The sequence below is a fragment of the Lithobates pipiens genome, unplaced genomic scaffold (genome assembly GCF_037356315.1).
Source record: "Lithobates pipiens isolate NorthernLeopardFrog02 unplaced genomic scaffold, aLitPip1_a1.2 Scaffold_23, whole genome shotgun sequence".
Classification (NCBI taxonomy): domain Eukaryota; kingdom Metazoa; phylum Chordata; class Amphibia; order Anura; family Ranidae; genus Lithobates; species Lithobates pipiens.
Window position 1 is genome coordinate 116,280,733 of NW_027507785.1, and position 27,411 is coordinate 116,308,143.

The 27,411-nt window shown below is 44.8% G+C and overlaps 1 protein-coding gene across 1 annotated transcript in view; it reads left to right on the forward strand.

The window, feature by feature from the left end:
* The window catches only part of SSTR3 (somatostatin receptor 3), a 65,094-nt gene extending 49,588 nt beyond the window's left edge, over nucleotides 1-15,506 (forward strand). The window contains exon 2 of the mRNA XM_077452244.1: nucleotides 13,119-15,506. Coding sequence (XP_077308370.1) covers nucleotides 13,602-14,813 — 1,212 coding nt within the window. The 5' untranslated portion in view covers nucleotides 13,119-13,601 and the 3' untranslated portion in view covers nucleotides 14,814-15,506. The remainder of the gene's footprint in view (nucleotides 1-13,118) is intronic.
* The last annotated feature ends 11,905 nt before the right edge of the window (nucleotides 15,507-27,411 follow it).

The window sequence follows — 27,411 nt, forward strand, 5'->3', positions numbered from 1 at the left end:
TGGCTGCTGGAATGCCAGTTCTGCCTCTCACTTGGCTGCATATCACTTGCTAGGCTGCCTCTGTCTCATCTGGCGTGACCTCTCTGAGCTGCTGAGGGAGGGAGGTAGAGAAAACATTTTTTTCTGGGCATATTCAAGAACCTAGGTAGTTATGGGAAAAAGGAGTTAAAGTCTGCATCTGAGCATGAAAATGAACATTCCGCAACAGAATTTTATTGCAAGGATTTTAGTAATCTTTATTGCAGATTTATACCTTACCCTACTATACTGCAGTTTTTTGGGATGTGGCCTTCCCCTGAAGATGAGACTAAACATTTATGGGTTGATTTTATAAAATTTGAGTGTGCAAAATCTGGTACAGCTCTGCATAGAAACCTTACAGTTTTTTTTTTTGTTTGGCAAAGCTTAACCACTTGCCGCCAAATCACATATTTGTACGTCACTTGGCTTCAAGTGGTTGTATCTGAGTGATGCCTGCAGCTTCTTTGTTGCTGAAGATTGTCTCTCTTGTAATAGCAACCGATGCGGCTAAGCAGCTGCTCCCCCCCCAGTCATATTCCGCTGCTCGCCTGGGCTCTCCCTGTCCACTGGCTGGCCGGAGACCGGAAAAAAAATTGGAAATTGGCTTTGATCAGGTTTCGACTATGGTACCCCAGAAGCAACCCCAGATCTCTCCATAAAGAGGTGATCTGTGATGAATGCCTGGTACAAAGTATTCTTGCTGTGAATGCAAGGACCTAAAGACGTTTCCCAAGTTACTGCTGTGCTTACCGCCCCCACGAAATGTCATGTATCCATAGGGATGCATTGGGGGCGGCGAGCGGGAGGAGCAACAGGGCTTGCTGGTGCCAATCTCACCGCTAACAGCGGCAAGATTGACACAATATCGGCAGCACCCATTGTACTTGACTTGAGTTTATGTGCTTTAGTCAACCTACCACTAATGCCCCCAATACTACCCTCTGGAATATGTTCTGCACTGACTATCTCTGGGCCCCCACACCCGTCGTCTAGTTGAAAAATCCCTCTAACTTTTTGGCTATCTTTACTCCCAGCTGCTCTGCACCCTCCTCATTTAGGTACAGTCTGTCCCTTCTATAGTACTGGTGACCAACTGAGAAGTCAGCCCAGTCCTCCAGAACCCAAACCCCTCCTTACTACACCAGCTCTTCAGCCACTTGTTTACTTCCCTAATCTCCCTTTGCCCTTCTGGTGTGGCTCCATGTATGGGTAGTACTCCTGATAATACTACCTTAGAGGTCTTTTTTCCTCGATTTAGCTCCCAAGTATCTAAAATCGTTCTTTAGGACACTCCATCTGCCTCTGATGTTGTCATTGGTGCCAACGTGCACCATGACAGCCGGGTCTTCTCCATCCCCTCCCAGTAATTTTTCCACCAGATCCGTGATGTGTCTAACCCGAGCACCCGGTAGACAACATACAGTTCAGCGCTTCAGGTCTTTGTCAGAGATTGCCCTCTCTATCCTTCTAAGAATTGAGTCCCCTACCACCAAAATCTGTCTTTCCTTTCCCTTCGCTTTCCCCCCAGTCTCACTGGAGGAGTTTTTCCCCAGGCAGCTAGGAGAGTCCCTCAGCTCCAGCAGTGCTGGTCTCTGACTGGTTTCACCAATGTCACTCAACGGCTGGTTCGTTGGTAAGGCTGATGGTCCTTTGCTTTGTTTCCAGGAACTTTGAGCAGGGGGTGTCGTTGTCTGCCATTGAGCGGAAGCTGTCAGGCTTAGTGTTTTTCTTCAAAAAGGGCTGTTCCGATTTCACCAAAGATTTCGGGGTCCGACAGGCTCTAATAGGGTATCGTAGGTCACATAAGCGCCAGGATATTCTGTGTTCTGTATCCTTTGCGAATCTACAGGCTATTTTCGCTCAGTTGGGCTTGTTGTGTGCAACAGCTTTCCTTATTTAAACCGGCATTTTCTCTTGCCTTTTTTAGAGCCTTTCGAATTGTTGAACTTGTCAACCCATCTAAACTGGTTCAGGGGGGCATGATGGCTCAGGATGTCGTTTGTGGGTAGGACAGTGTCCAGTTGCTGCTACACTGGTCAAAGACAGATCAGTCATTCAAGGGCATGCAAGTGCAGCTGTTTTCTCTGCCGGGTTCTCTCTTGTGCCCGGTGGGCTGGGTCATTTTTGTTGCATGTTGATGGGTCTTCTCTATCTAAATTCCAGTTTGTTTCTATTTTCCATAAGTGTCTCAGGGCAGCGAGTTTAGATGACAAACAGTACGCCTCGTACTCCTTCCACATTGGGGTGGCCACGGAGGCCGCATGGTGCAGGTTGGATGAGGCAGCTTGTAAGTAGATTGGTAGATGGGACTCCAGGAGATTCTGCATCTACATTCGTCTGCAGTTGTTGTTAGATTAAAAGAGGAGGGTAAGGGAGTTGGATGTCCCTTTCTGTGTGTGCTTTCTGTGTTATGTACGTCTATGTTGTTGGTCTTGGTGTTATTCCGTGGTGTTTTGTTATTTTCTTTCAAGTGGCGAGAGGATGCGCCTCGTCTGGATCATGGGCCACTCATATGTGTTTTAGGGGGCCAGGCAAGCTGACGTTAGGCTTAATGGCAGGCAGCTGGACATTTTTTAGGTGGAAGGCTTGTATCCGCTGATGTGGGGTACCATAGTATATTGAAAACTTGTGCAGAAGAATAGAATTTAAAGGTAATTTAATGAAAGTTACCGTATAGAAATATAATGTATAGAATATAATTATATAATTAAAGTGATTGTAAAGTATCTTTCTTGATCATACATCACGGGACACAGGAGCTTCATTACATAGTGAGTTCTATAGGTACCTCTGGTGACTGGACACTGGTTAACCCCAATTAAGGAGAATTCCTCCCCTATATAACCCATATGGGAGGCACCTCAGTTTTTTTGCCAGTGTCTATGGTGGTTGGTCACGTAAAACTTTAGCTCTGTGCAGGTCCCTGCGGGGGCCTAAGGGCTACAACAAACCGGATCCATACCTCGGGCCGATATTTGACTCCCAAGATGGTATGGTACCCGGGCCTCGTCATCCGAAGAAATTAGGTTTGGCCTGTAAGTCCTCTCCTATTGGAAGACTGGGCTCTGGGAAAACCAGACTTGGTGTACTGTTTATACAGAGCGCACAAAAGTTTCTGGCAGAGTCTTTTACATGGTCCAGGTAGGAGGCTCTTCCGAGAAAGAGCCCCAGATAAACCTGAAGGATGGCTAACACTGCCCGCCGTGATGGGTGAAGGCTGGAATTTGTCTGTTTCAGCAATTCCTGCGGCAAGGACAGGTAAGGGAAGTTAATCCTATATATAAAATTATATGATGGATTTCTTCATTTTGAGTAGTTGTATGTCTTACCTGGTTTCCACCACTAGAGGGAGTAAGAGCAGCATGATGCATACTTACATGCCTTTCAGTACACACGCTCAGTGAAGCCTGGTTCTCCAGCTGTCTCACGTCTCCACTGCAGTCCCTGCCACAACAAGGTAACACAGGGGTCCCATGTAGTCTGGGGGTCCCACGCAGCTCCGGTGGAGTTTCCTTTCCCCCCCTGGATCCCGAGGTCCTCATGCACGCGCGCCGGGCGGGCTCCCAGCCTAATGGAGGAGGGGGGAGTGTGGTCGTGAGCCGTGCACGTCAGTGTGCACGGCTCTGTACTGCGCAGGCGCCAGGCGGCAGATTTAAAAAGCCCAGAGCGTCAGGGGGCTGTAAGTGGAGACACAGGAGCTGTGGGCAGTAAGCATCCGTGGGGATTGGATCCAGGCAAACCTTAGACACCTACTCAGCATCAGGTTGTGCAGTTTAAGCATATATATTTATTGTGAGACTTTAAGCACAACAGTGATTGCACTTGTACTAGTACCTCTGCTTTGTAGCTTAGGACTATGTCTCCTCGTAAGAGGGTCTCAGGGGGAGGTAGCAAAGGCACTGGTAAATCACCGCCTAGGTCCAGGGGTTCTAAAAGTACCTGTAAGTTACCATCCCCCCCTGCAAGACTGGAGCCAGCCTCTCAAGATGAGTCAGTGCCCCTGTCAGGTTTTGCAGCCTCTCCTAATGTCCCAGCCCCGGTTTATGTCACTGAGGACTCCCTTAGGGCTACATTGGAGGGTTTTGAAGGGAGAATAATGAATTTTATTTCTTCTTCCCTGAAAGATAGCAGGAAAAGGGGTAGATCCCCTCCCTCTGCTGAGATTCCTCTCTCAGATGATTCTTCTACCAATGAGGAGAGATCCCTGTCTTGGGACAGGGATCATGAGCAGTCGGATGAATCAGAGGAAGAGGAGAGTGTCCCCTCCTCCCAGGTGCTCAGAAAACGGGTGCAGTATAATACTGAATTAGTGCGTACCACATTCAGAATGCCTGCTGCTGAAGTCGCTACGTCCTCTGTTTCTTCCCTGGGAGTCAGGAAAGCCCCACAGACTGCCTATTCCTTTCCAATTCATCCCTTAATGGATGAATTGTTGTATGAGGATTGGGGACATCCCGATAAACTGTTTGCTGCTCCTAAAAGGTTTTCTATGCATTATCCTCTGGAGGAGAGTTTCACCAAGAAGTGGGGGGTCCCATCTGTTGATGCGGCTGTTTCTTGCGTGAATAAAAACCTGACTTGTCCCTTGGATAATGTGCAGGTATTTAAAGATCCAACTGATAAGAAGCTGGAAACCTTTTTAGAAGCCTCCTTTTCCATGACTAGCGCTGTAGTGCAACCTACAGTCGCAGCCGTGGGGTTGTGCCAGTTCCTCAAGGAACAGGTTAAGCAGATGCTTGGGCTCCTTCCCAGCGAGGAAGTAGAGAAGTATGCAGAAATGCCTCATATTCTGTGTTTCACGATTGATGCGATTTTGGATTCTATCCAACAAGCATCACGTTTGTCCCTCATGTTGGTACACATGCGAAGGGCCCTATGGCTAAAGAATTGGGCAGCTAAGCTGTCATGCAAGAAGCATTTGATTGGGTTCCCGTTTAAAGGGGAACGTTTGTTTGGAGAAGAATTAGACAAATTCGTCCAAAAAATTTCAGGGGGTAAATCTACTCTCCTTCCAGTCAAAAGCAGCAAGCGTCCTTCATTCAGGCGTGCTCTCTCTCCCGGAGCATCAAGCTCTAAGCAGTGGCGACGGCCTTCTCAACCCTCCTCTACAGGAAAGGCTCAGGGCCGAGCCCGGGGCAGAAAAAGACTTGGGGGCGAAAGCCTGCCAAGCAGAGCCCAAAAGCTTCCTTGTGAAGGGGCGCCCCCGCTCGGCCGAGTGGGGGGAAGGCTCCTGCAGTTTGCAGGAGCCTGGCGGGAAGAGATCCGGGACAAGTGGGTGATCTCTTCGGTATCTCTGGGCTACAGGCTAGAGTTTCAGGAGATTCCACCTTCCCGCTTTCTAAGGTCAAGGATCCCCAGGGATCCAGTAAAGCAAAAACCGCTATTTCTGGCCTTAGATCACTTACTATCCCAGGGGGTGATAGTAGAAGTGGACCAAAAAGAATAAGGTTCAGGGTTTTACTCAAATCTCTTCACCGTTCCGAAGCCAAATGGAAGTGTCAGACCTATCCTAGATCTGAAGGATCTGAACCGGTTTTTACGCATCTGGTCCTTCTGAATGCAGTCAATCCGCACTGTGGTCTCCTCCCTGCAAGGGGGAGAGTTTATGGCATCAATAGACATCAAGGATGCATATCTCCATGTGCCAATTTTTCCCGCACACCAAAAATTTCTAAGGTTCACGGTAGAGCGGCGCCATTTTCAATTTGTGGCCTTGCCGTTCGGGCTTGCTACGGCCCCTCGAGTCTTCACAAAGATTCTGGACCCTCTCTTGGCAGACCTAAGAGCTCAGGGTATAGCCGTCATGGCTTATCTAGACGACTTGCTTCTCATGGAGAAAACAGTAGCGTTCCTGAACCACAGCGTCACCAGAATGCTAGAACACCTGGAATGCCTAGGTTGGATTATAAACCTAGAAAAGTCATCCCTACAGCCTGCCACCAGGTTGGAATACCTGGGTATGATCATCGACACCGCTCAGGGCAAGGTGTTTCTTCCAAGGCCAAAGGCCTTGGCCATTGGGGATTCTGGGCAGGAGATCTTCCCCCATTCGACTGTGCATGAGACTATTAGGGAAATCGGTCGCCTCCTTCGAGGCCGTCCCATTCATCCAGTTCCACTCAAGGCCTCTGCAAAGAGGCATCCTTGCGGCTTGGAACAGGAAGCCCCAATCCTTGGATCTTCCTATGCGTCTATCCCCAGGGACACGCAGGAGTCTCATCTGGTGGTTACAAACCAAGAATTTGCTGAAGGGCAAAACTTTTCTTCCTCTTCCATGGAAGATTATCACGACAGATGCCAGCCTGACAGGCTGGGGAGCAGTATTGGAGGAGACGTGCTCGCAGGGGAAATGGTCTGCAATCGAGAAGCTATTGCCCATAAATGTCTTGGAGATCCGGGCAGTTTATATGGCTCTCATAAAGTGGTCTTACAGACTACGAGGTCTCCCTGTTAAGGTTCAGTCCGACAATGCCACAGCAGTTGCTTATATCAATCACCAGGGTGGTACCAGGAGTCTGGTGGCCCAAAAAGAGGTGAATCGCATACTTGTCTGGGCAGAAAAGCATGTTCCGTGTCTTTCTGCAGTCTTCATTCCAGGAGTGGAAAATTGGCAGGTGGATTTTCTGAGCCGCCAGCAGTTGTGCCCAGGAGAATGATCTCTGCACCCCGACGTGTTTCGAAACATATGTCACAGGTGGGGTACTCCAGACGTAGATCTGTTTGCATCCAGGTTCAACAGGAAACTGGACAATTTTGTGTCAAGGACAAGAGATACACTTGCTCAGGGGTCAGATGCTCTGAAAGTTCCCTGGGATCAGTACAATCTGATCTATGCCTTCCCTCCGAGCCCGCTTCTGTCGCGGTTCCTGGGAAGAGTCAAGAGGGAGACCAAATCGGTCCTTTTGGTGGCCCCAGCTTGGCCCAGGCAACCGTGGTACGCAGAGATCATGAAGTTGGCAGTGGGCAGGCCATGGATCCGCCCTCTCCGGCCAGATCTGCTCTCACAGGGTCCAATTTACCATCCTGCTTTACACAGTCTGAATTTGACGGTTTGGCTGCTGAGACCCACATTCTGAGAGACCGTGGCCTTTCGGGGCCAGTCCTTTCTACTCTGGTCAATGCCAGAAAGCTGGCCTCCAGGCTTATTTATTACAAAATCTGGATAGCATATGTTTCCTGGTGTGAACTCAGAAAATGGCATCCTAGAAAGTATGTCATTAGCAGGATCTAGGCCTTTCTCCAGTCAGGCCTAGAAATGAATTTGGCCATAAGCACTATCAAGGTGCAGATTTCGGCACTGTCAGTGTTTTTTCAGAAGCCACTTGCATCGCATTCCCTGGTGCGGGCTTTCATCCAGGGGGCCATGCGGATAAGACCGCCAGTCAAACCTCCGGTATGCCCATGGGATCTGAATTTGGTTCTCTCGGCTTTGCAGGGGCAACCATTTGAACCTTTGCATCTGGCTTCATTAGTTCTCCTGACTAAAAAATTGGTCTTCTTGGTAGTCATATCTACGGCTAGAAGAGTATCAGAGCTAGCAGCTCTTTCCAGCAAGGAGCCGTATCTATTTATTCATAAGGACCGGGTGGTCATGTGTCCCAATAGGTCCTTTCTACCTAAGGTGGTTTCGGGATTCCATTTGAATCAAGACGTAATCCTACCATCCTTTTTTCCGGACCCACAGTCCGCAGAAGAAGAATCTTTGCACACTTTGGATGTGGTAAGGGCAATCAGTATATATCTTCAAGCAACTGCTCAGATAAGGAAAACTGATTGCTTGTTTATTTTGCCGGAAGGCCCTAGGAAGGGCCAGGCAGCGTCAAAATCCACTCTCTCAAGGTGGATTAGACAGGCTATTTCTCAGGCCTATAGTGTAAAGGGGAAGATTCCTCCTTTTCAAGTGAAAGCACACTCAACGAGGGCTGTAAGTGCTTCTTGGGCAGTGCATCACCAGGCCTCCCTGGCTCAGATCTTTAAGGCTGCAACGTGGTCATCAGTCCACACATTCACCAGATTCTATCAGGTGGATGTCAGAGGGCAAGAGGATATCGCCTTCGGGCGCAGTGTACTGCAGGCTGCAGTTTAGGTCCTCCGGCCCATGGCGGTCTATAAGTATAATCTGTGTCTCCCTCCCCTCAATCTGAGCATTGCTTTGGGACATCCCACTATGTAATGAAGCTCCTGTGTCCCATGATGTATGTTCAAGAAAGTAGGATTTTTATATACAGCTTACCTGTAAAATCCTTTTCTTGAGAGTACATCACGGGACACAGGGCTCCCGCCCCTCTTGGGTTTTACGTGGTTTCTTATTGCTTTGCTACAAAACTGAGGTTCCTCCCATATGGGAGGGGTTATATAGGGGAGGAATTCTCCTTAATTGGGGTTAACCAGTGTCCAATCACCAGAGGTGCCTATATAACCCACTATGTAATGAAGCTCCTGTGTCCCGTGATGTACTCTCAAGAAAAGGATTTTACAGTTAAGCTGTATATAAAAATCACATTTTTTTTGTCATACTTGTAATCTAAGAATCTTGTGAGCTACCACTAATAACTTTACTTTAATCACTTGCCAACCAGCCGTTGTCATACTGCAGCAGGTCGACATGAACCCACAAACCGCTGTAGCTGTACGTCAGCTCCTTTAAGCCAGACAGAAAGAGCGCAGGCCCGCTGAATTGCAGGGGGTGCAATTGCAGGCACAAGAGGCAGAACTGTGGGATCCTAAGTTGCCCAGTAGGGATGTTTTAATTATGGAGAAGCAATAGTTGTCATCCTTGGCTACTCTCCTGATTGGACTGCAAAACACTCCATTGTACTGGCTCTCCACCAGTATACCAGTCTTCAATTGTGTTTAGGGTTCTTGTCTGCTTTGGGGGTTTCACCAAGGTCGAAGGCGCTCATTAAACAAACTGTCCAGTCTCCAGAGTCCAGACAGTCCACACTTTCTCACAGCTTTGAATTGCTCCACTTCACCTCTTGGTGAAGTGTTTGGAACACCATTGCAAGAGAAACTATTTTACGTAAACAAATAACCCTCTTCCCCAGAACAATGAGAGTGTTTTTCAGTTCAATGAGGAGAGCAGCCAAGGATGACAACCATTGCTTCTCCATCTTCACAGGACCCAGATGTGGTTTGCAGACGTGTATTGACCAAGCTTAAATGTGAGGTCGCATGCCCTGAGGTTAACATACTCACACACAGGGGGGAGCACAAGTAAATTGTCACCTGAACATGTTTGGAACACCATTGCAAGTTTCAGGATCATGTTTTTATGGACTTTATGATTATTGTGCAAATGTATTTTTGATTCATCTTCAGTAATGCTGTATTCTGTCACCAGCACTATAGCACTTTATATATCACTATAAGATTTGGAGCATGTTAAATGAAATATACCTATGGAGCAAATTTGATTGCTATGTCTTGAACATTATTATTGCATTTTTTCACAAAGCACTTTGGCACTTTATTTATTATGATTTTAGTATTGTTTGTTTTCTATTACAATCCCTTATATGGGTTTTATTAACCACCTCAATACAGTGCAGTTACACCCCCTTCCTGACCAGACCAATTTTCAGCTTTCAGCGCTCTCACAGTTTGAATGACAATTACTCAGTCATCCTACACTGTATCCATATGAAACTTGCGTCCTTTTTTCCCACACAAATAGAGCTTTCTTTTAGTGGTATTTAATCACTAGTGGGTTTTTTATTTTTTGTGTTATAAATAAAATAAAACGTAAATTTTGTGAAAAAAATGCCTTTTTCTTCGTTTCTGTCATAAATTTTTGCTAATTAGTAATTTTTCTTCATAAATTTTGGCCAAAATTTATACTGCTACATATCTTTGGTAAAAATAACCCACATTGGTATATATTATTTGGTCTTTGTGAAAGTTATAGAGTCTACAAACTATGGTGCCAATCACTGAAAATTGATCACTTCTGATCAGGCCTTCAGTACATCAGGTGTACCTCATTTCTTGAGACACTAACAAGTCAGGAAAGTACAAATACCCCCCAAATGACCCCTTTTTACAAAGTAGACATCCCAAGGTATTAAGTAAGTAGCATGGTGAGTTTTTTTAAGTTGTAATTTTTTCCCACAATTCTTTGCAAAATGAAGATTTTTTTTTTTTTTTTTTACTAAATTGTCATATTATCAGGTTATTTCTCACACACAGCATATGCATACCACAAATTACACCCCAAAATACATTCTGCTACTCTTCTCGAGTACGGCGATACCACATGTGTAGGACTTTTACACAACCTGGCCACATACAGAGCACTAACATTGATGTAGTACCTTCAGACGTTCTACGAGCAAAAATTACGCATCTCATTTCTCAACCACCTATTACACTTTTGAAGGCCCTGGAGTACCAGGACAATGGAATTTCCCATAAAATTACCCCATTTTGGAAAGCAAACACCCCAACGTATAATCTGTGAGGCATAATGAGTCTTTTGAACGGTTCATTTTTTTCCAGAAGTTTTTGGAATATGTGGAAAAAAATTAAAACGCATTTTTTTTTTACACAAAATTGTCAATTTATAAGATATTTCTAACACATAGCATGTATATAGCAAAAATTACACCCCAAAATACATTCTGCTACTCCTCCCGAGTATGGCGATACCACATGTGTAGGACTTTTACACAGCCTGGCCACATAGAGAGGCCGAACATTGAAGTAGTACGTTCAGGCGTTCTAGGAGCATAAATGACACATCTCATTTCATTCCTACCTATCACACTTTTGAAGGTCCTGGACCACCAGGACAGTGAAATTACCCACAAAATGACCCCATTTTGGAAAGCAAACACCCCAACGTATATTCTATGAGACATGGGCTGGAGATAGGTACTCGGGTACTCTGATGGCCTGGTGACAGGTACTCGGGTACTCTGATGGCCTGGTGACAGGTACTCGGGTACTCTGATGGCCTGGTGACAGGTACTCGGGTACTCTGATGGTCTGGTGACAGGTACTCGGGTACTCTGATGGTCTGGTGACAGGTACTCGGGTACTCTGATGGTCTGGTGACAGGTACTCGGGTACTCTGATGGTCTGGTGGCAGGTACTCGGGTACTCTGATGGCCTGGTGGCAGGTACTCGGGTACTCTGATGGCCTGGTGGCAGGTACTCGGGTACTCTGATGGCCTGGTGACAGATACTCGGGTACTCTGATGGCCTGGTGACAGGTACTCGGGTACTCTGATGGCCTGGTGACAGGTACTCGGGTACTCTGATGGCCTGGTGACAGGTACTCGAGTACTCTGATGGCCTGGTGACAGGTACTCTGATGGTTTGGTGACTGGTATTTGGGTACTCTGAAGGGCGGTGACAGGTACTCATATGGACTGTGACAGGTACTCGGGTACTCAGATGGACTGTGACAGGTACTCTGGGACACAGATGGACTGGAACAGGTACTCGGGTACTCAGATGGGCTGTGACAGGTACTCGGGTACCCTGATGGACTGTGACAGGTACTCGGTACTCTAATGGACTGTGACAGGTACTCGGTACTCTAATGGACTGTGACAGGTACTCGGGTACCCTGATGGGCCGTAACAGGTACTCGGGTACCCTGATGGGCCGTGACAGGTACTCGGGTACTCTGATGTGCCGTGACAGGTACTCGGGTACTCTGATGTGCCGTGACAGGTACTCGGGTACTCTGATGGGCTGTGACAGGTACTCGGGTACTCTGATGGGCTGAAACAGGTACTCGGGTACTCAGATGAACTGTGACAGGTACTCGGGTACTCTGATGGGCTGTGACAGGTACTCGGGTACTCTGATGGGCTGTGACAGGTACTCAAATACTCTGATGGACTGTGACAGGTACTCTGATGGACTGTGATTGACAGGTACTATGAGGGGTGATGACAGGTCCTCTTTATTGGGGGGGGGGGCAATCAGTATGATTGGTGTACACTGTATGCAGTAACGAGATGTTACCGCAATCTCCTCCTCACACACGATCGGTGTGTGAGGAGGAGAACCCGGTAACATCCCGTTACCGCAGTTTGTTTACATTTTTGTGATCGGCTGTGAAAGGATCACAGCCGATCACGTGGGTAAACAGCCGGCCAATGGCTGTTTACCAGCGTCGGTGACGAGCAGTGTTCCCGGGGAACACGCCGCCACCGACGTGCACGCGCAGCGCGCTCGCGATCGCGCGCATGCGCCGTGCACGTTCGGGGTGTGACCATCTGTGATCGGCCGTGACTTCATCACGGCCGTTCACGTGGTAAACAGCCATAACGAATGGCTGTTCACCCCCTTCGGTGGCGAGCGGTGTCTCCGTGACACGCCGCCACCGAAGAAACAGGGATGCGTGCGCACGATCGCGCGCATTCCCTGTTTAAACGGGAGGCCGTCATATGACGGCCTCCCGCCACAATAGGTGCGCCGCCTGGCCGTCATTTGATGGCCGGCGGTCAGCAACTAGTTAATGAGCACTAGTTTTCACCGAGTGGCACTGATCCTCCACTTCTTGGGTCCCTCTTCTGTGCTCCTGGCCCTGCCCTCTTGTCGGGTGCCCCAACAGCAAGCAGCTTGCTATGGGGTCACCTGAGCCGAGTCACAGCTCACTGTGTCCAATCAAACACAGAGCTGTCGCCGGCCCCACCCCCTCCCCAATGGCACCACTGCTGTGTTTCAGCCAATCAGGAGGGAGAGTCTCAGACAGCAGAGACATTCGTTGACATCGCTGGACAGAGAGGGGGTTCAAGTATGTATTAAAGGGGCTGGGGTGGGCTGCTGCACACAGAAGACTTATATAAAAAAAACTTCTACCTTTACAACTCCTTTAATGTCTAGTCTACTGATTTACTAAAGAAGTAGAAACTGGTTACTCTGGAACATAAATGTTAATTTAGCTAAGTAAGATGAAACTGTGTCTATTTTAGATACCCTGCCTTGTGCAAAAGAAACAAAAATATAAATAAATATAAACGTGTACATGGTTGGATAATTGAAGTACAATGTCTACATTTTTGATAAACAATAATTGTAATAGTTTTAATATTATGTGATAGGTTTACAATAACATAATTTGCTTTCATTGTCCTTGACAGATTATCGACAGCTAGATTCTTGGCCTACTGAGGATGCAGCCTATTTGAAGAGAATCAGTCACCTTCTGCCAAGAAAACATACCATAAAATGAACATCCTGCACAGCCACATACCCCTATGGCAGTATATTGCTGAGAAGAAATAAAACTTACTGATGCATGTTTTAGCACGCTGTTCCTCACTACAGTTAGATTTGTTACAACACAAAGTCAACACATTAAAAAAAAAACAGATGAGAAAGGCCAACCAAAGAGCTTTGGAAGAAACAGTTGTGATTCCAAAATAAATCATTCAAGCATCTACTAAAAACTGGTAATATTTCATTGTGGAAGATGCACAATCTATGCTTATTTTTTTTCAAAAGAGAAAAATAGAATATGGCAATATTTATTAAAATAAAAGATTTACAGAAATAAGGAGGGACATTATTTATGAAAAAATACCAATAACCAAAAACAACCATGTTCTGACGTGTGCTCAAAAATGACACCAACATCCCCAACTAGCCTTCTTCCAAGCTCCTACGCAGACATTAACACAACTCTATATGCCAATGTTTCAGCTACTCCAAACGTGGCTGCCCCAGGGCTCCTCATTCCACTGGTATACTTAGTTGTATGCGCAGTAGGATTATGGGGTAACACCTTGGTTATTTATTTAGCATGGCGAAGTCCTGCTGGACAGAACTCTGTCACTGCTCTCTATATTCTAAACTTGGCCCTGGCTGATGACCTTTTCATGTTGGGGTTGCCCTTTCTTGCTGCCCAGAGTGCTTTGTCCTACTGGCCATTTGGATCACCAGTATGCACAATTGTAATGGCTCTGGATGCTGTCAATCAATTCACAAGCATTTTCTGCTTAACTGTGTTAAGTATAGACAGATATCTAGCTGTGGTTCGTCCCATCAAGTCAATAAAATGGAGAAGACCCAAAGTGGCTAAATGTGTCAATGTAACTGTTTGGATTGCTTCTTTCTTGGTTGTACTACCAGTAGTTTTCTTTGCTGGAGTTCCGAAGGAGTCCGGAATGTGTCATATCGCTTGGCCTGAACCACAGCAGGCATGGAGGACTGGATTTATCTTGTACACTGCTGCACTTGGGTTTTTCTGCCCATTGCTTGTAATCTGCATATGTCATATACTTATTGTGGCTGAGCTAAGAATATCTGGAAATCGGGTTAGGGTGGCTCCAACTCGACGACAGGGTCCTGAACGTAAGGTAACTAAGATGGTGGCCCTTGCAGTGACTGCCTTCATACTGTGTTGGCTGCCCTTTTATGCCTTAAACATTATCAATCTGTTGTGGCCTCTACCTGCAGGTCCAAGGTTGTATGGACTTTACTCCTTTGTGGTAGCTCTCTCCTATGCTAACAGCTGCCTGAATCCTATTATTTATGCCCTTCTAGCTCGCCCATTCCAACGAGGCTTGAGACGTGTTCTCTGTAGGACATCTGTAAGGGTGGCTGATGGAGATATGAATGGACCCAATGAAACAGTACATGGAGACCTTAGCAGAGTTAGTGGCATTTCTCAAGATAGAAGAAGTCCAAGAGTGGACAGAGTGGATGAAAATGGGCAGAGAGCTGGAGCTGAAGAATCTCTGCAGCAGGAAGTTGGACCATCATCACAAAACGCTCTACCAGAGGAGCTAGGGGCATCTGAAAAAGAAAATATGCTAGGCATAAGCTATTTATAGCCAGAAAAAAGGCCTGAGGAAAACAATGTATTCTAAATAAGAAATGAGAATCACTTTTCAATATCAATTATAAAATTCCTTGTCTATTTGATTCTGTGGGACCTGTTTTCTGGAATATCTGTTAGCTTTATTTAAAAAAAAAAAAGAACTTCAGTTTCCCTTGACTCTGAGAAAACCTTATTATAAAAGAATTGTATGTAGGTAATTTTATGGAAAAATATTGAAAGGAGTTCGTCAAAAAAAAAGATTTATCACAGATCTTAATAACACTTCAGACTTGTCATTACTACAGCTAAGGTTTTGAGTGACACTGACAGCTCATCCAATAACTTGACTTCAAAAGATGAAAGTTACTTAGGCAAGTACAATGAGTGTCTTAGATTGTAACCTCTGCAGGCCAGAGCCTCAATGAGCCAAAGAACTGCAACTTAAATAACATAATCAAGTACTGTAATATTATTTATCTAGTAAAGATGTCCTAGTCTTTTCCTTTCCACCCATGGAGAAACTAAAATCTGAACTCATTGTTAAATGTGTTGCCTAGTATGTCATGCTGCAGCTTAAAAACTAACATGCCAAAAAGTGCTTGCATTTAAGGGGTCAGTCCACTCAAATGTAATGTTTAATTATAGGAGGAGCCTAGTGAGCTAAGTCATATGTCTTGGATATTCTGACAGTAAAATGTCCTTGCCACTTTCTGTCCACTTGGTAATGTTGGCTGTTTCTGCCTACCTTTTTGCATTTCAATATCTTCTGTGTCATTATTTATAATATAAATCTAGCAAAAGTTTTCCTCATTTGTGGAAAGGGCTTAAATGCCAAATGTTTAAGGTAATATCTATTGGTATGACTATACATGTACAACCCAGCTTCCAAAAAAGTTGGGCTGTGTAAAATCTACATAAAAGCAGAAACCAATGATTTGCAAATATCATACACTCACATTTTATTTACAATTAAAAATTTAAAACAAACCACATGTTTAAACTGAGAAAATGTACAATTTTAAGAAAAAATAACGTAATTTTAAAATTGTTAGCTGCAACATGTCTCAAAAAGTTTAAGATGGGGCAACAAAAGGCTGGAAAAAAGTAGTACTAACAAAGAAGCGCTGGAAGAACATTTTGCAACAATTTGGGTTACTGTAATTGGCAACAGGTCAGTATCATGATTAGGTATGACAAAGTATCTTAGTGAGTAAGAGTGTCTCAGAAGGAAAGATGGGCAGAGGTTCACCAATCTGTGAAAAGAACAGTTTCAGTATAATGTTCCTCGATGTAAAATTGCAAAAACATTAAATACATCATAATCTACAGTGCAAAATATCATCAAAAGGTTCAGGAACAAAGGACAAGTCCAAAACATAATATTGGATGTCCGTAATCTTCAGACCCTCAGATGGGACTGCATTAAAAACGGGCATAATTCTATGATGGACATCACTGCCTGGGCTCAGGAGTACTTCCCTGTGCCATTCAAGAATGCAAGCTCTATCATGCAAAGAAGAATTCATATCTGAACATGGCACAAACACCGAAGCACTGCTGTCTTCTCTGGGCCAAAGCTCATTTAAAATGGTTTGTTGCAAGGTGAAAAACTGTTATGTGGTAAGATGAATCAAAAGTTCACAATCCTTTTGGCAAACATGGGCACCACATTCTCGAGACTACAAAGGAGAGGGACCTTCAAACTTGTTATCAGCGCTCAGTTCAAAAGTCTGCATCTCTGATGGTATGGGGGTGCATTAGTGCATATGGAATGTGCAGCTTACAAGATATATCCATCCATGCTGCTTCTATCCAGACAACATCTTTTTCAGGCCTTGCATATTTCAGAAGAACAATGCATCTATGGCAACAGTATGGCTTTGTAGTAGAAGAGTCTGGGTGCTTAAAGTGGTAGTAAACCACACCTTTCTAAAAAAAAAAAAAGACAATGGCCTAGTGTGCTAGAATGCATTGCATACTAGCACATTATGAAATACTTACCTTAGAACTAAGCCCTCCAGCGGTCACATGCTGACAGGGCTTCCATCTTCACCTGGTGTTCCTTCTAGGTTCATGTGCTCCTGCCGTCTGAATGGGCAAGCCACGATGATGTTACTCCTGCGCATGCGCATGGGAGTCAAGGACCACAGCACGGAGCTCTGAAGGGATAGCATGGGTATGCAGTCCCTTCAAAGCGTGTGCGCCAGTGACATCACTGGCTACATGCAGTGAGAATATCTCCTAAACAGTGCAAATTTTGGAGCTATTCACTGTACCTACAGGTAAGCCTTATTATAGGCACAAGTTAACAAAAAGAGCTTACTACCACTTTAACTGACCCACCTGCAGTCCAGACCTTTCATCAATTGAAAATATTTTCTACATCTAAACTAAACTAAAAATATGACAAAGAAAACCCAGAACTGTTGAACAGTTTGAATCCTATATCAGGCAAGAATGGGACAACATTCCTCTTCCAAAACTCTCCAGGCAACTGGTCTCCTCAATACCCAGATGTCTACAGGCATGTTGTTGTTAAAAGAAGAGGGGATGGTACACTGTGCTACACGTGGCCCTGTCCCAACTTTTTTGAGACGTGTTGCTGCCATCAATTTCAGAATTACCTAAAATGGTACATTTTCTTAGTTTAAACATTGGATATGTTTTCTATTGTGAATAGAATATGGGTGCATGAGATTTGCATTTTACAAAGGGTTGCAACTTTTTTGGAATTGGCTTTGTATAGAACATTGTACTTGATGCAGCAGTTTGGTGTACATATTGCATAGTATAGCAAACCAATTGCAGTGCTCTGCAGTATGCAATAGAGAGTACAGCATGCAGAATTAAAAACTTCAGACAATGTAACATACCAGACAGTTGGGGTGATTTACTAAAACTGGAGTACACAGACTCTGATGCAGCTTTACATAGAAACCAATGAGCTTCCAGGTTTTATTGCCAAAGCTTAACCACTTGCTTACTGGGCACTTAAACCCCCCTCAGTCCCAGACCAATTTTCAGCTTTCAGCGCTGATGCACTTTGAGTGACAATTGCGCGGTCATACAACACTGTACCCAAATGAAATTTTTATCATTTTTTTCCCACAAATAGAGCTTTCTTTTGGTGGTATTTAGTTACAGCTCGGAGTTTTATTTTTTGCTAAACAAACAAAAAAAGATGCAAAAAAAAAAAAAATCATGTTTTAATAGTTTGTTATAAAATTTTGCAAACGGGTCATTTTTCTCCTTCATTGAAGTGCGCTGATTAGGCGGCACTGATAGGCTGCATTGGTGGGCACTGATGGGCTGCATTGGTGGGCACTGATGGGCTGCATTGGTGGGCACTGATAGGCTGCACTGGTGGGCACTGATAGGCATAGTTAAGGCGGCACTAATAGGCACAGATAAGGCGGCACCGATGGGCACAGATAAGGCGGCACTGATGGGCAAAGATGGGCACAGATAAGATGGCACGGATGGGTGGCACGGATAAGTGGCACGGATGGGTGGCACGGATGGGCACTGATAGGTACCACAGATAGATGGGACTGATGGGCACTGATAGGTGGCACTGATAGGTGGCTCTGATAGGTGGCACTGCTGGGCACTGATGGGCGGCACTGCTGGGCACTGATGGGCGGCACTGCTGGGCACTGATGGGCGGCACTGGGGTGCAGCACCTGAGGCAGATTTTGGGTGGCACTGTGGGTGGCACTGCTGGGTGGCACTGCTGGGTGGCACTGTGGGCACTGCTGGGTGGCACTGTGGGCACTGCTGGGTGGCACTGTGGGCACTATGGGCACTGCTGGGTGGCACTGACAGGGGGGCACTTACTTTATTCAGGATGGCACTGCGGGTGGCAGGTGGGCACTGGCAGGGGGCAGGTGTCCTTTTAAATTGCTGGCCGTGATCGGGACTGATGTCCCGAACACGGCCGCCGGCGATCGGCTTTTTTTTTTTCTCCTCGCGCTGTCAGCGCGAGGAGGAATACTAGCCGATTACCGGCTCCGTTTTATCACATGATCAGCTGTCATTGGCTGACAGCTGATCACGTGATAAGGGGTCGGGATCGACCCCTTACACGGATCGGTGATCAGGCGAGTCTCACGGACTCGCCGATCACAGAGCGCGCCGCGCGCGCCCCTCAGGGGGCGCGCAGGCCGCTCGTAACCGGGACTACGTCAATAGACGTAGTCCCGAAAATGTGGGTCCGCGCTATTGCCGTCATTTTGCAATAGCGCGGATCCCAAGTGGTTAAATGAACAAGCAGAAGTTAAAAGCTGATTGGTTAACTATGCAATACTGCACCAGATTCTGTGTGCTCCATTTTTAGTAACCTTCCCCCCTTCTCCCATATATACAGAGGCACTGTGTTTTAGATTAAATATTCTCAATTTACAGTGCTCTATAAATCAAAAATTAAAATAATTAAAAAGTGCATTTTATACAACACAATATAAATGTCCATTAAAGTGCAACATCAATGTGCGTGCCCACTAAAGTGTAACATCAATAGTGTCCATTTGAAGTGCAACTTTCAATTCTCCTCTTGCATATACTATGATCAACATTGCATAAAGTGCTTTGTGCAAATTGTGCAAAACTTTTCCATTGCAGTTTAATAATACTTCTGTGCTTCACTCTACCTCTGTGTGCCACCCCCACACTCGAGAACTCACCAGACAGACATGACCCCCCACAGCGGAGTAGGTCTGTGTGCGCTTTTATCCCCCAAGGGGTTAAACATCCAGGACTACACCATTTCCTCACATTACCACTAGGCATTTCATAAAATCAGAGGAGAGAAAGACTCCAATAGTGTAAAATCATTTATTTAAATGACTAATTAATACATCCAAAAAAAACAACACTAGCTAATATGCTCACATTTGCATGTGCATTGTGCCATGTACCCCGGCTATACAGCTTTAAAGTATTACAAGCCAGATCCACTATAGCTAGTGCAAGCGCCCCGATCAGGACAGGCATCTCACCACTTCTGGATGTCCCCAGCGGAACAATGTCACTTCCTTTAGCCCCCCGCCTTGACGTATGTTTGACAGAAGCAGAAGCACAGTCAGAATATTTAATATATAGGAAAGTGTGCAGTAGAGCTAAATAATTAATCGTTAAGAATCGTTATCATGATTTTTTCCCCCTTGCGATTTTGACAAAGTATTTCCCGATTCTTTCTATGCAGAGAATTCTCTGCTTTGCTGAAGCTGACAGCCCCAAAAAAAAAAGAAAAAAAAATGGTCAGTCTGCCAAGAATCACAACATTCTTTAGGCTCGGTTCACACAGGGGCGGCACGACTTGCAGCGCCGCGACCTGCACACGATCAGCGGCGACTTGCAAAACGACTTCTGTATAGATGTCAATGCAAGTCGCCTGAAGTCGCCCCAAAGTAGTACAGGAACCTTTTTTCTAAGTCGGAGCGACTTGAGTCGCTCCTATTATAACGGTTCCATAGTACAGAACGGAGCACGACTTGTCAGGCGGCGAAGTCGCCTGGACAAGTCGCCCCTGTGTGAACCGAGCCTTAGCAGTGGAACTTAAGTATAAACATTGTAATGATTTGACCTTAGATCAAAAGGAATACACTTTAAGTGGTTAAATTCATTTACACACCAAACACTTAAACACTAAACCTTTTTCTGACATTTGTTGGTTTCAAGTTAGAAAAGTACTTAGGACCCCCAAACATTATATATATATATATATATATATATATATATATATATATATATATATATATACATATATATATATATTAGTAGAGACCCTAGAGAATAAAATGGTGGTTGTTGCAATATTTTATGTCACACCATATTTGCGCAGCAGTCATTCAAAAAAATAACCACTAAACTTAGACCATTTTTTTTGTAAAATGTGAAAGATTTTACGCCGCGAGAACTGTGATCTTTTTGTTCTAAGCAAAAAAATCGGGATTCTCATTTTGGCCATAATTGTGCAGCTCTAGTGTGCAGGCATAGGTGTGCAAAGCCTATAGCATTATGGTGTGCACCCCAAAGCTCAAATGGAAGAGGAAGTGCAGTAAAATGGTAAATTTTAATAAAAATTTTAATATATAATTTATTACAATGCCCATCTATGAACCACTTTTGTGAGTGTATTGATTTTTAAAATTTTATTAAAATTTACACTTTTTCTGCACTTAGAAGGCGTCGTTCCTCTTCCATTTGTCTTTCTACTCAGAACTGGCAGCCCCCTATGAACAGTTTCTTTTTAATTATTTTAACTATTTTAATTATTTTACCTTATACTTCATGGACATTATTGATTGTAACAGCCCATTGTGGTCATTAATACTATTTATAATCCCATTCAACACTATATGAGTTTGTTTACTAGTCATATTCAGAGTGCGCCATATTATCTTTTGTTTTGTTTTTTTACCCCAAAACTCAAACACATATGCATGTGTGTACATGTGTACAGTATCTCACAAAAGTGCGTACACCCCTCACATTTTTGTAAATATTTTATTATACCTTTTTATGTGACAACACTGAAGAAATTACACTCTACTACAATGTAAAGTAGTGAGTGTACAGCTTGTATAACAGTGTAAATTTGCTGTCCCCTCAAAATAACTCGGCACGCAGCCATTAATGTCTAAACCGCTGGCAACAAAAGTGAGTACAAAATGTCCAAATTGGGCTCAAAGTGTATTTTTCAGCACTGCCTTAACCCTCTTGGGCATGGAGTTTACCAGAGCTTCACAGGTTGCCACTGGAGTCCTCTTCCACTCCTCCATGATGACATCACAAAGCTGGTGGATGTTAGAGACCTTGCGTTCCTCCACCTTCCGTTTGAGGATGCTCCACAGATGCTCAATAGGGTTTAGGTCTGGAGACATGCTTGGCCAGTCTATCACCTTTACCCTTAGCTTTTTAGCAAAACAGTGGTCATCCTGGAGGTGTGTTTGGGGTCATTATCATGTTGGAATACTGCCCTGCAGGCCAGTCCCCAAAAGGGAGGATCATGCTCTGCTTCAGTATATCACAGTACATGTTGGCATTCATGGTTCCCTCAATGAGCTATAGCTCCCCACCGCTGGCAGCACTCATGCAGCCCCAGACCACAACACTACCAGACCACGATACTTGACTGTAGACAAGACACATTTGTCTTTGTACTCCTTACCTGATTGCCGCCCCACACGCTTGACACCATCTGAACCAAATAAGTTTATCTTGGTCTCATCAGACCACAGGACATGGTTCCAGTAATCTATGTCCTTAGTCTGCTTGTCTTCAGCAAACTATTTGCGGGCTTTCTTGTGCATCATCTTTAGAAGAGGCTTCCTTCTGGGAGGACAGCAATGCATACTAATTTGATGCAGTGTGTGGCATGTAGTCTAAGCACTGACAGGCTGACCCCCCACCCCTTCAACCTCTGCAGCAATGCTGGCAGCACTCATACGTCTATTTCCCAAGACAACCTCTGGATATGACACTGAGCACGTGCACTCAACTTCTTTGGTTGACCATGGCAAGGTCTGTTCTGAGTGGAACATGTCCTGTTAAACCGCTGTATGGTCTTGGCCACTGTGCTGCAGCTCATTTTCAGGGTCTTGGCAATCTTTATTTAGAGCAACAATTCTTTTTTTCAGATCCTCAGAGAGTTCTTTGCCATGAGGTGCCATGTTGATTTTCCAGTGAACAGTATGAGAGAGTGAGAGCAATAACACCAAATTATTACACCTGCTACCCGTTCACACCTGAGACCTTGTAACACTAATGAGTCACATGACACTGGGGAGGGAAAATGGCTAATTGGGCCCGATTTGAACATTTTCACTTAGGGGTGTACTCACTTTTATTGCCAGCGGTTTAGACATTAATGGCTGTATATTGACTTATTTTGAGGAGACAGCAAATTTACGTACCTTACAGCGGTGTCCGAAATGCTGAGCGTGGCCTCTTGCACGGTTCCAGTCCCAACACCCCGGGTAGTGAGGACAGGGAGTGCTGGGGCAACAAAAGGGTACAGGTGCCTGCAGGCTGAATGCTGGAGCTTGGAGATACAGGATCATCTTGGAGGAAGGCGTGAAGACTGATCACCGGAACTGTTCAGCGGAAGCCAGGCAGGTAAGTATGGATTCAGGAATAACTGCAACGTCAGGAACAGGCAAAGGTTGGCAACTGGCTGGCAACAAGGTACATGAGCGGAAGGCAAGTTCGTAGTCAAGGACAGGCAGAGGTTGGCAAGGGGCTGGCAGCGAGATACAGAATCAGTAAGCAGAGCCGTAGTAGAGAATCCAAGCCGAGGTCTGTATAATCGGTAAAGGTAGATAACAGGCAGGGGTGATCCAGGAGAATGGTCAAACAGTCAAAAGGTCAAACAGCAATCAGGAACTCAGGAACAAGCTGAAGACGATCCAGTACTGGTATCAGGCAGAGACTCTGTTTATATAGGACGCCATGCACTAGGATTGGTGGACATGAATGTGTGTGCGCGAGTGCGCACACACGTTTGCATGGGTGTGCGAGTGCGCTCACACGTTCGCTTGGTTGCGCGAGTGCGCACGTTTGTTCCGGAACTCATTCACCTCTGTCAGGGACACCGTGCATGGCTATTGGCATTAGCTGAATGGGAATTAGTCACTGCTGCACGGAGACGGGCATTAGCACTATGAGTTCTCTGACAATGACCATTAGCATTAGCGGAATGGGAATTAGCCACTGCTGCACGGAGATGGGCATTAGCACTGTGAGTTCTCTGACACACTGTTATACAAGCTGTACACTCACTACTTTACATTGTAGCAAAGTGTCATTTCTTCAGTGTTGTCACATAAAAAGATATAATAAAATATTTTCAAAAATGTGAGGGGGGTATATATACTGACAGTGTCTGTAGAGCAATGGATAGTACCAGTAGGGCAGTTAATAGTGTCAGTATTTTTTTTTTTTTTTTTTTTTTACAATTTGATTAGGAGCCTCGCTAGGGGGCTTTGGTGAAATATCAGGAGTCTAAACAGGAGGAATCTGCACCACATAGGGTGATTAGGATGTGCTTAGGCATACCAGGCACACCCTATGAGGACGCCTATGTGTGCAGGGTACAATGGTCCAGAATATTTAATGTACATTGTATAACATGGTGTGCAGAAGTACATAGTATTCCATGTATAGCACAGAATACAGGGGACAGTAGTTCAAAGTATCTAATGTTAACAATTGTTTACAGAGTGCAGTTCAGAGTATGTAACATAAAGAATGAAATACAGAGTGCAAGGATTTCAGATTATGTAATGTACAACACAATATGCATAATGCAGAAGTTTGGAGTAAAAAAGGTACAGCAGGGCATGTAGCAGCCAAATTATGTATGTAGAGCATGGACTACAGTGTAGCAGTTCAAATAATAAAAAAATACCGGAAAATTATTTATTCTCCAGCATGTTCCAAATGTGAAAAATATCAGTTTTGAGTGGACTGACCAATTTAAGTACAGATATCATTTATCTGCACAAAACCTCAAACATATTCACACATCACATGCACTATAATGTTCTTTTATCCTTTGTTTTGCCACTTACTATTTTTACTAAATTAAATATATAATGTAAGTTCTGTAAAATTTCAGTAAATTATTAATAAATCATTTTTGATTTTAAGTAGGCAGACACACCTGAATATTATATTGAATAAAAAATAATAATAATTATGTTGATGTGCAACGACTTCCTTATTCATTTTATACAATTTTTTTTACTGGCAACGGGATGGAGGCTACAAGTAATATACAGTTCATGTGATCTATCAGTAGAACAACCTGTGACATTTCCCTTCGGCCTTGAGCAAGCCATTTTTTCTCCTTCTGATTGGAAAAGTAAATAAGGTATGTCAAGCTTGCACACATGCTCTTTTGTGTTCTTATCAATTTTAATCTTACTATGATGATCAAGGTGTTCAGTTTCATAAAACGCGGCTTCGGTTCATTCTAGTACAACAGTATTAAATGCAATCATTGCATGCGGAAATACTAATTAACATAATAAGTCTGGGTTTTAACAGGGGCCTGCTAATTCTATCCAGGAATCATCATAATTATGCTAAAGTGAAAGCGTTCATTCAATTTACTCTATGGCATATATAATAAATTGCAGCAGTATTTTAATGCACATGTGTAGATTATACTGTAGGCTCAAAGGAGGGCAGTGCACGCTGGTAACATAGAACATCTTGTCTTGCAATGTCTAAGATATGGAATGTTTTAATGCCAAAAAGCTCTTCTAGATGAGCTTCTAGATGAGCTAAATGAGCTTTGTTCACTATAGGGTGGCTATATCTCAAGAAAAGGAACATGTCCTAATACATACCAGGGAGGATAAGTTCACCAAACATTTACAGTATGCCCCATACACACGTTCGGACATTTCGACCACAAAATCCGTCTGATTTTTTCCGACGGATTTTGGCCGAAACTTGTCTTGCATACACAGGGTCGCACAAAGTTGTCGGAAAATCAGATTGTTCGGAACAAGGTGGTGTTATACATGTACGACGGGACTACGTAGAGGCCAGTAGCCAATAACTTTCGTCTCCAAATTTTTTCTGAGCATGCGTGGCACTTTGTGCGTCGGAATTCTCTACACACAATCAGAAAAAGTCAGATCGGATTTTGTTGTCAGAAAATTTTAGATCTAGCTCTCAAACTTTTTCCGAAATTCTGACAGAAAAAGTCAGCTAGAGCCCACCCACGATCAGATTTTCTGACAACATAATCCGATCTCTCTTTTTCCGTCGGGATTTCCAACCTTGTGTATGGGGCATAATACTTAATACGAGGTGCCACGATTCAATTCTTGGAACGCCGGCAGCGTAGCACTTTGGTGGTGAGTCACACAGCCATTCGCACTCGAGTGTGTTCTGACACGGCTTGAAAAATAATTCACAACCCTTTAAATGTTTTTCATATTTTATCATGTTACAACCAAAAACATAAATGTATTTTATTGGGATTGTATGTGATAGACCAACACAAAGTGGCACATAATGATGAAGTGGAAGGAAAATAAGAAATGGTTTTCAACATTTTTTACAAATAAATATCTGAAAAGTGTGGCATGCAGTTGTATTCAGCCCCCTTTACTCTGATACCCCTAACTAACATCTAGGGGAACCAATTGCCTTCAGAAGTCACCTAATTAGTCCACCTGTGTGCAGTGGCGTAACTAGAACCTTCAGGGCCCCGATGCAGGAAACCATGGCGGGCCCCCCCCCCCCAACCTCCGGACAGGGCTCTTTTCTCCGAGCCCGATGGTGGAACACCAGGGCCCAGTCCCAAGTGGGTGGCTGCATATAAAGGAACCGATTTAAAAAACATCAATTACAGCCACTGTGCCCATCAAACGCCACCACTGTACCATCTAATGCCACCACTGTACCATCAAATGTCACTACTGTGCCCATCAAACTCTGCTGCTGTGCCCATCAAATGCCACCGCTGTGCCCATCAAATGCTACCGCTGTGCCCATCAAATGCTGCCAGTGTACCCATCAAATGCTGCCACTGTGTACATCAAATGCTGCTACTGTGTACATCAAATGCTGTTGGTGTGCACATCAAATGCTGCCACTGTGAATCCCCACCGCCCGCTCACTGTCTGCCGCTGTGCCCATCAAATGCCACCGTTGTGCCCATCAAATGCCACCGCTGTGCCCATCAAATGCTGCCAGTGTACCCATCAAATGCTGCCACTGTGCACATCAAATGCTGCTACTGTGTACATCAAATGCTGTTGGTGTGCACATCAAATGCTGCCACTGTGAATCCCCACCGCCCGCTCACTGTCTGCCCACCACTTACCCTGTCTTGGTGGGGCAGCGGGTAACGGCCATGAGCGGGGTCCTCCATGCAGCTACTGCCATCCTCATCTCCCGTCCTCTCCTCCTGATGGGCGTCCAATAGCTGTGTCTATCGTTTCAGCCAATCGGGTGATGGGTAAAAGACCCGCACACCTGATTGGTGGAGAGGCAGTTCAGTGTTAGGAAAGTGAATATTAATTCACTTTTCTAACACACCTGGGTAGACTGTGAGCGTCAAGCATGGCGCTCGCAGTTCACCTATTTTGAAGCCTATTATAGCCCATGGCTCTAATCAGGTGCTGCAAAAACACCCCCCGCCGCTGTAATTCAGGCACCAGGCACCCCAAAAGGGACCAGACACCTAAATATGGGGGTGGCAGTGGTGGCCATGGATAGATTCATGCTATGCTATGCATGAATCTATCCATTGGTCATAGAGGGGGTGGAACCTGTGCACCCTTTTGGATGCACCGCCACTGATAAACACATGCACACAAACATGCATACATACACATACATATATGAACACACACATACATACATGCATGCTCTCACACACACACACACACACACATACAAGCATGCTCACACACACACATACAAGCATGCTCATACACACTCACACACATACAAGCATGCTCACACACACACATACAAGCATGCTCACACACACACACACACATGCAAGCATGCTCACACACACACACACACACACACACACACACACACACACACAAGCATGCTCACACACACACACACATACAAGC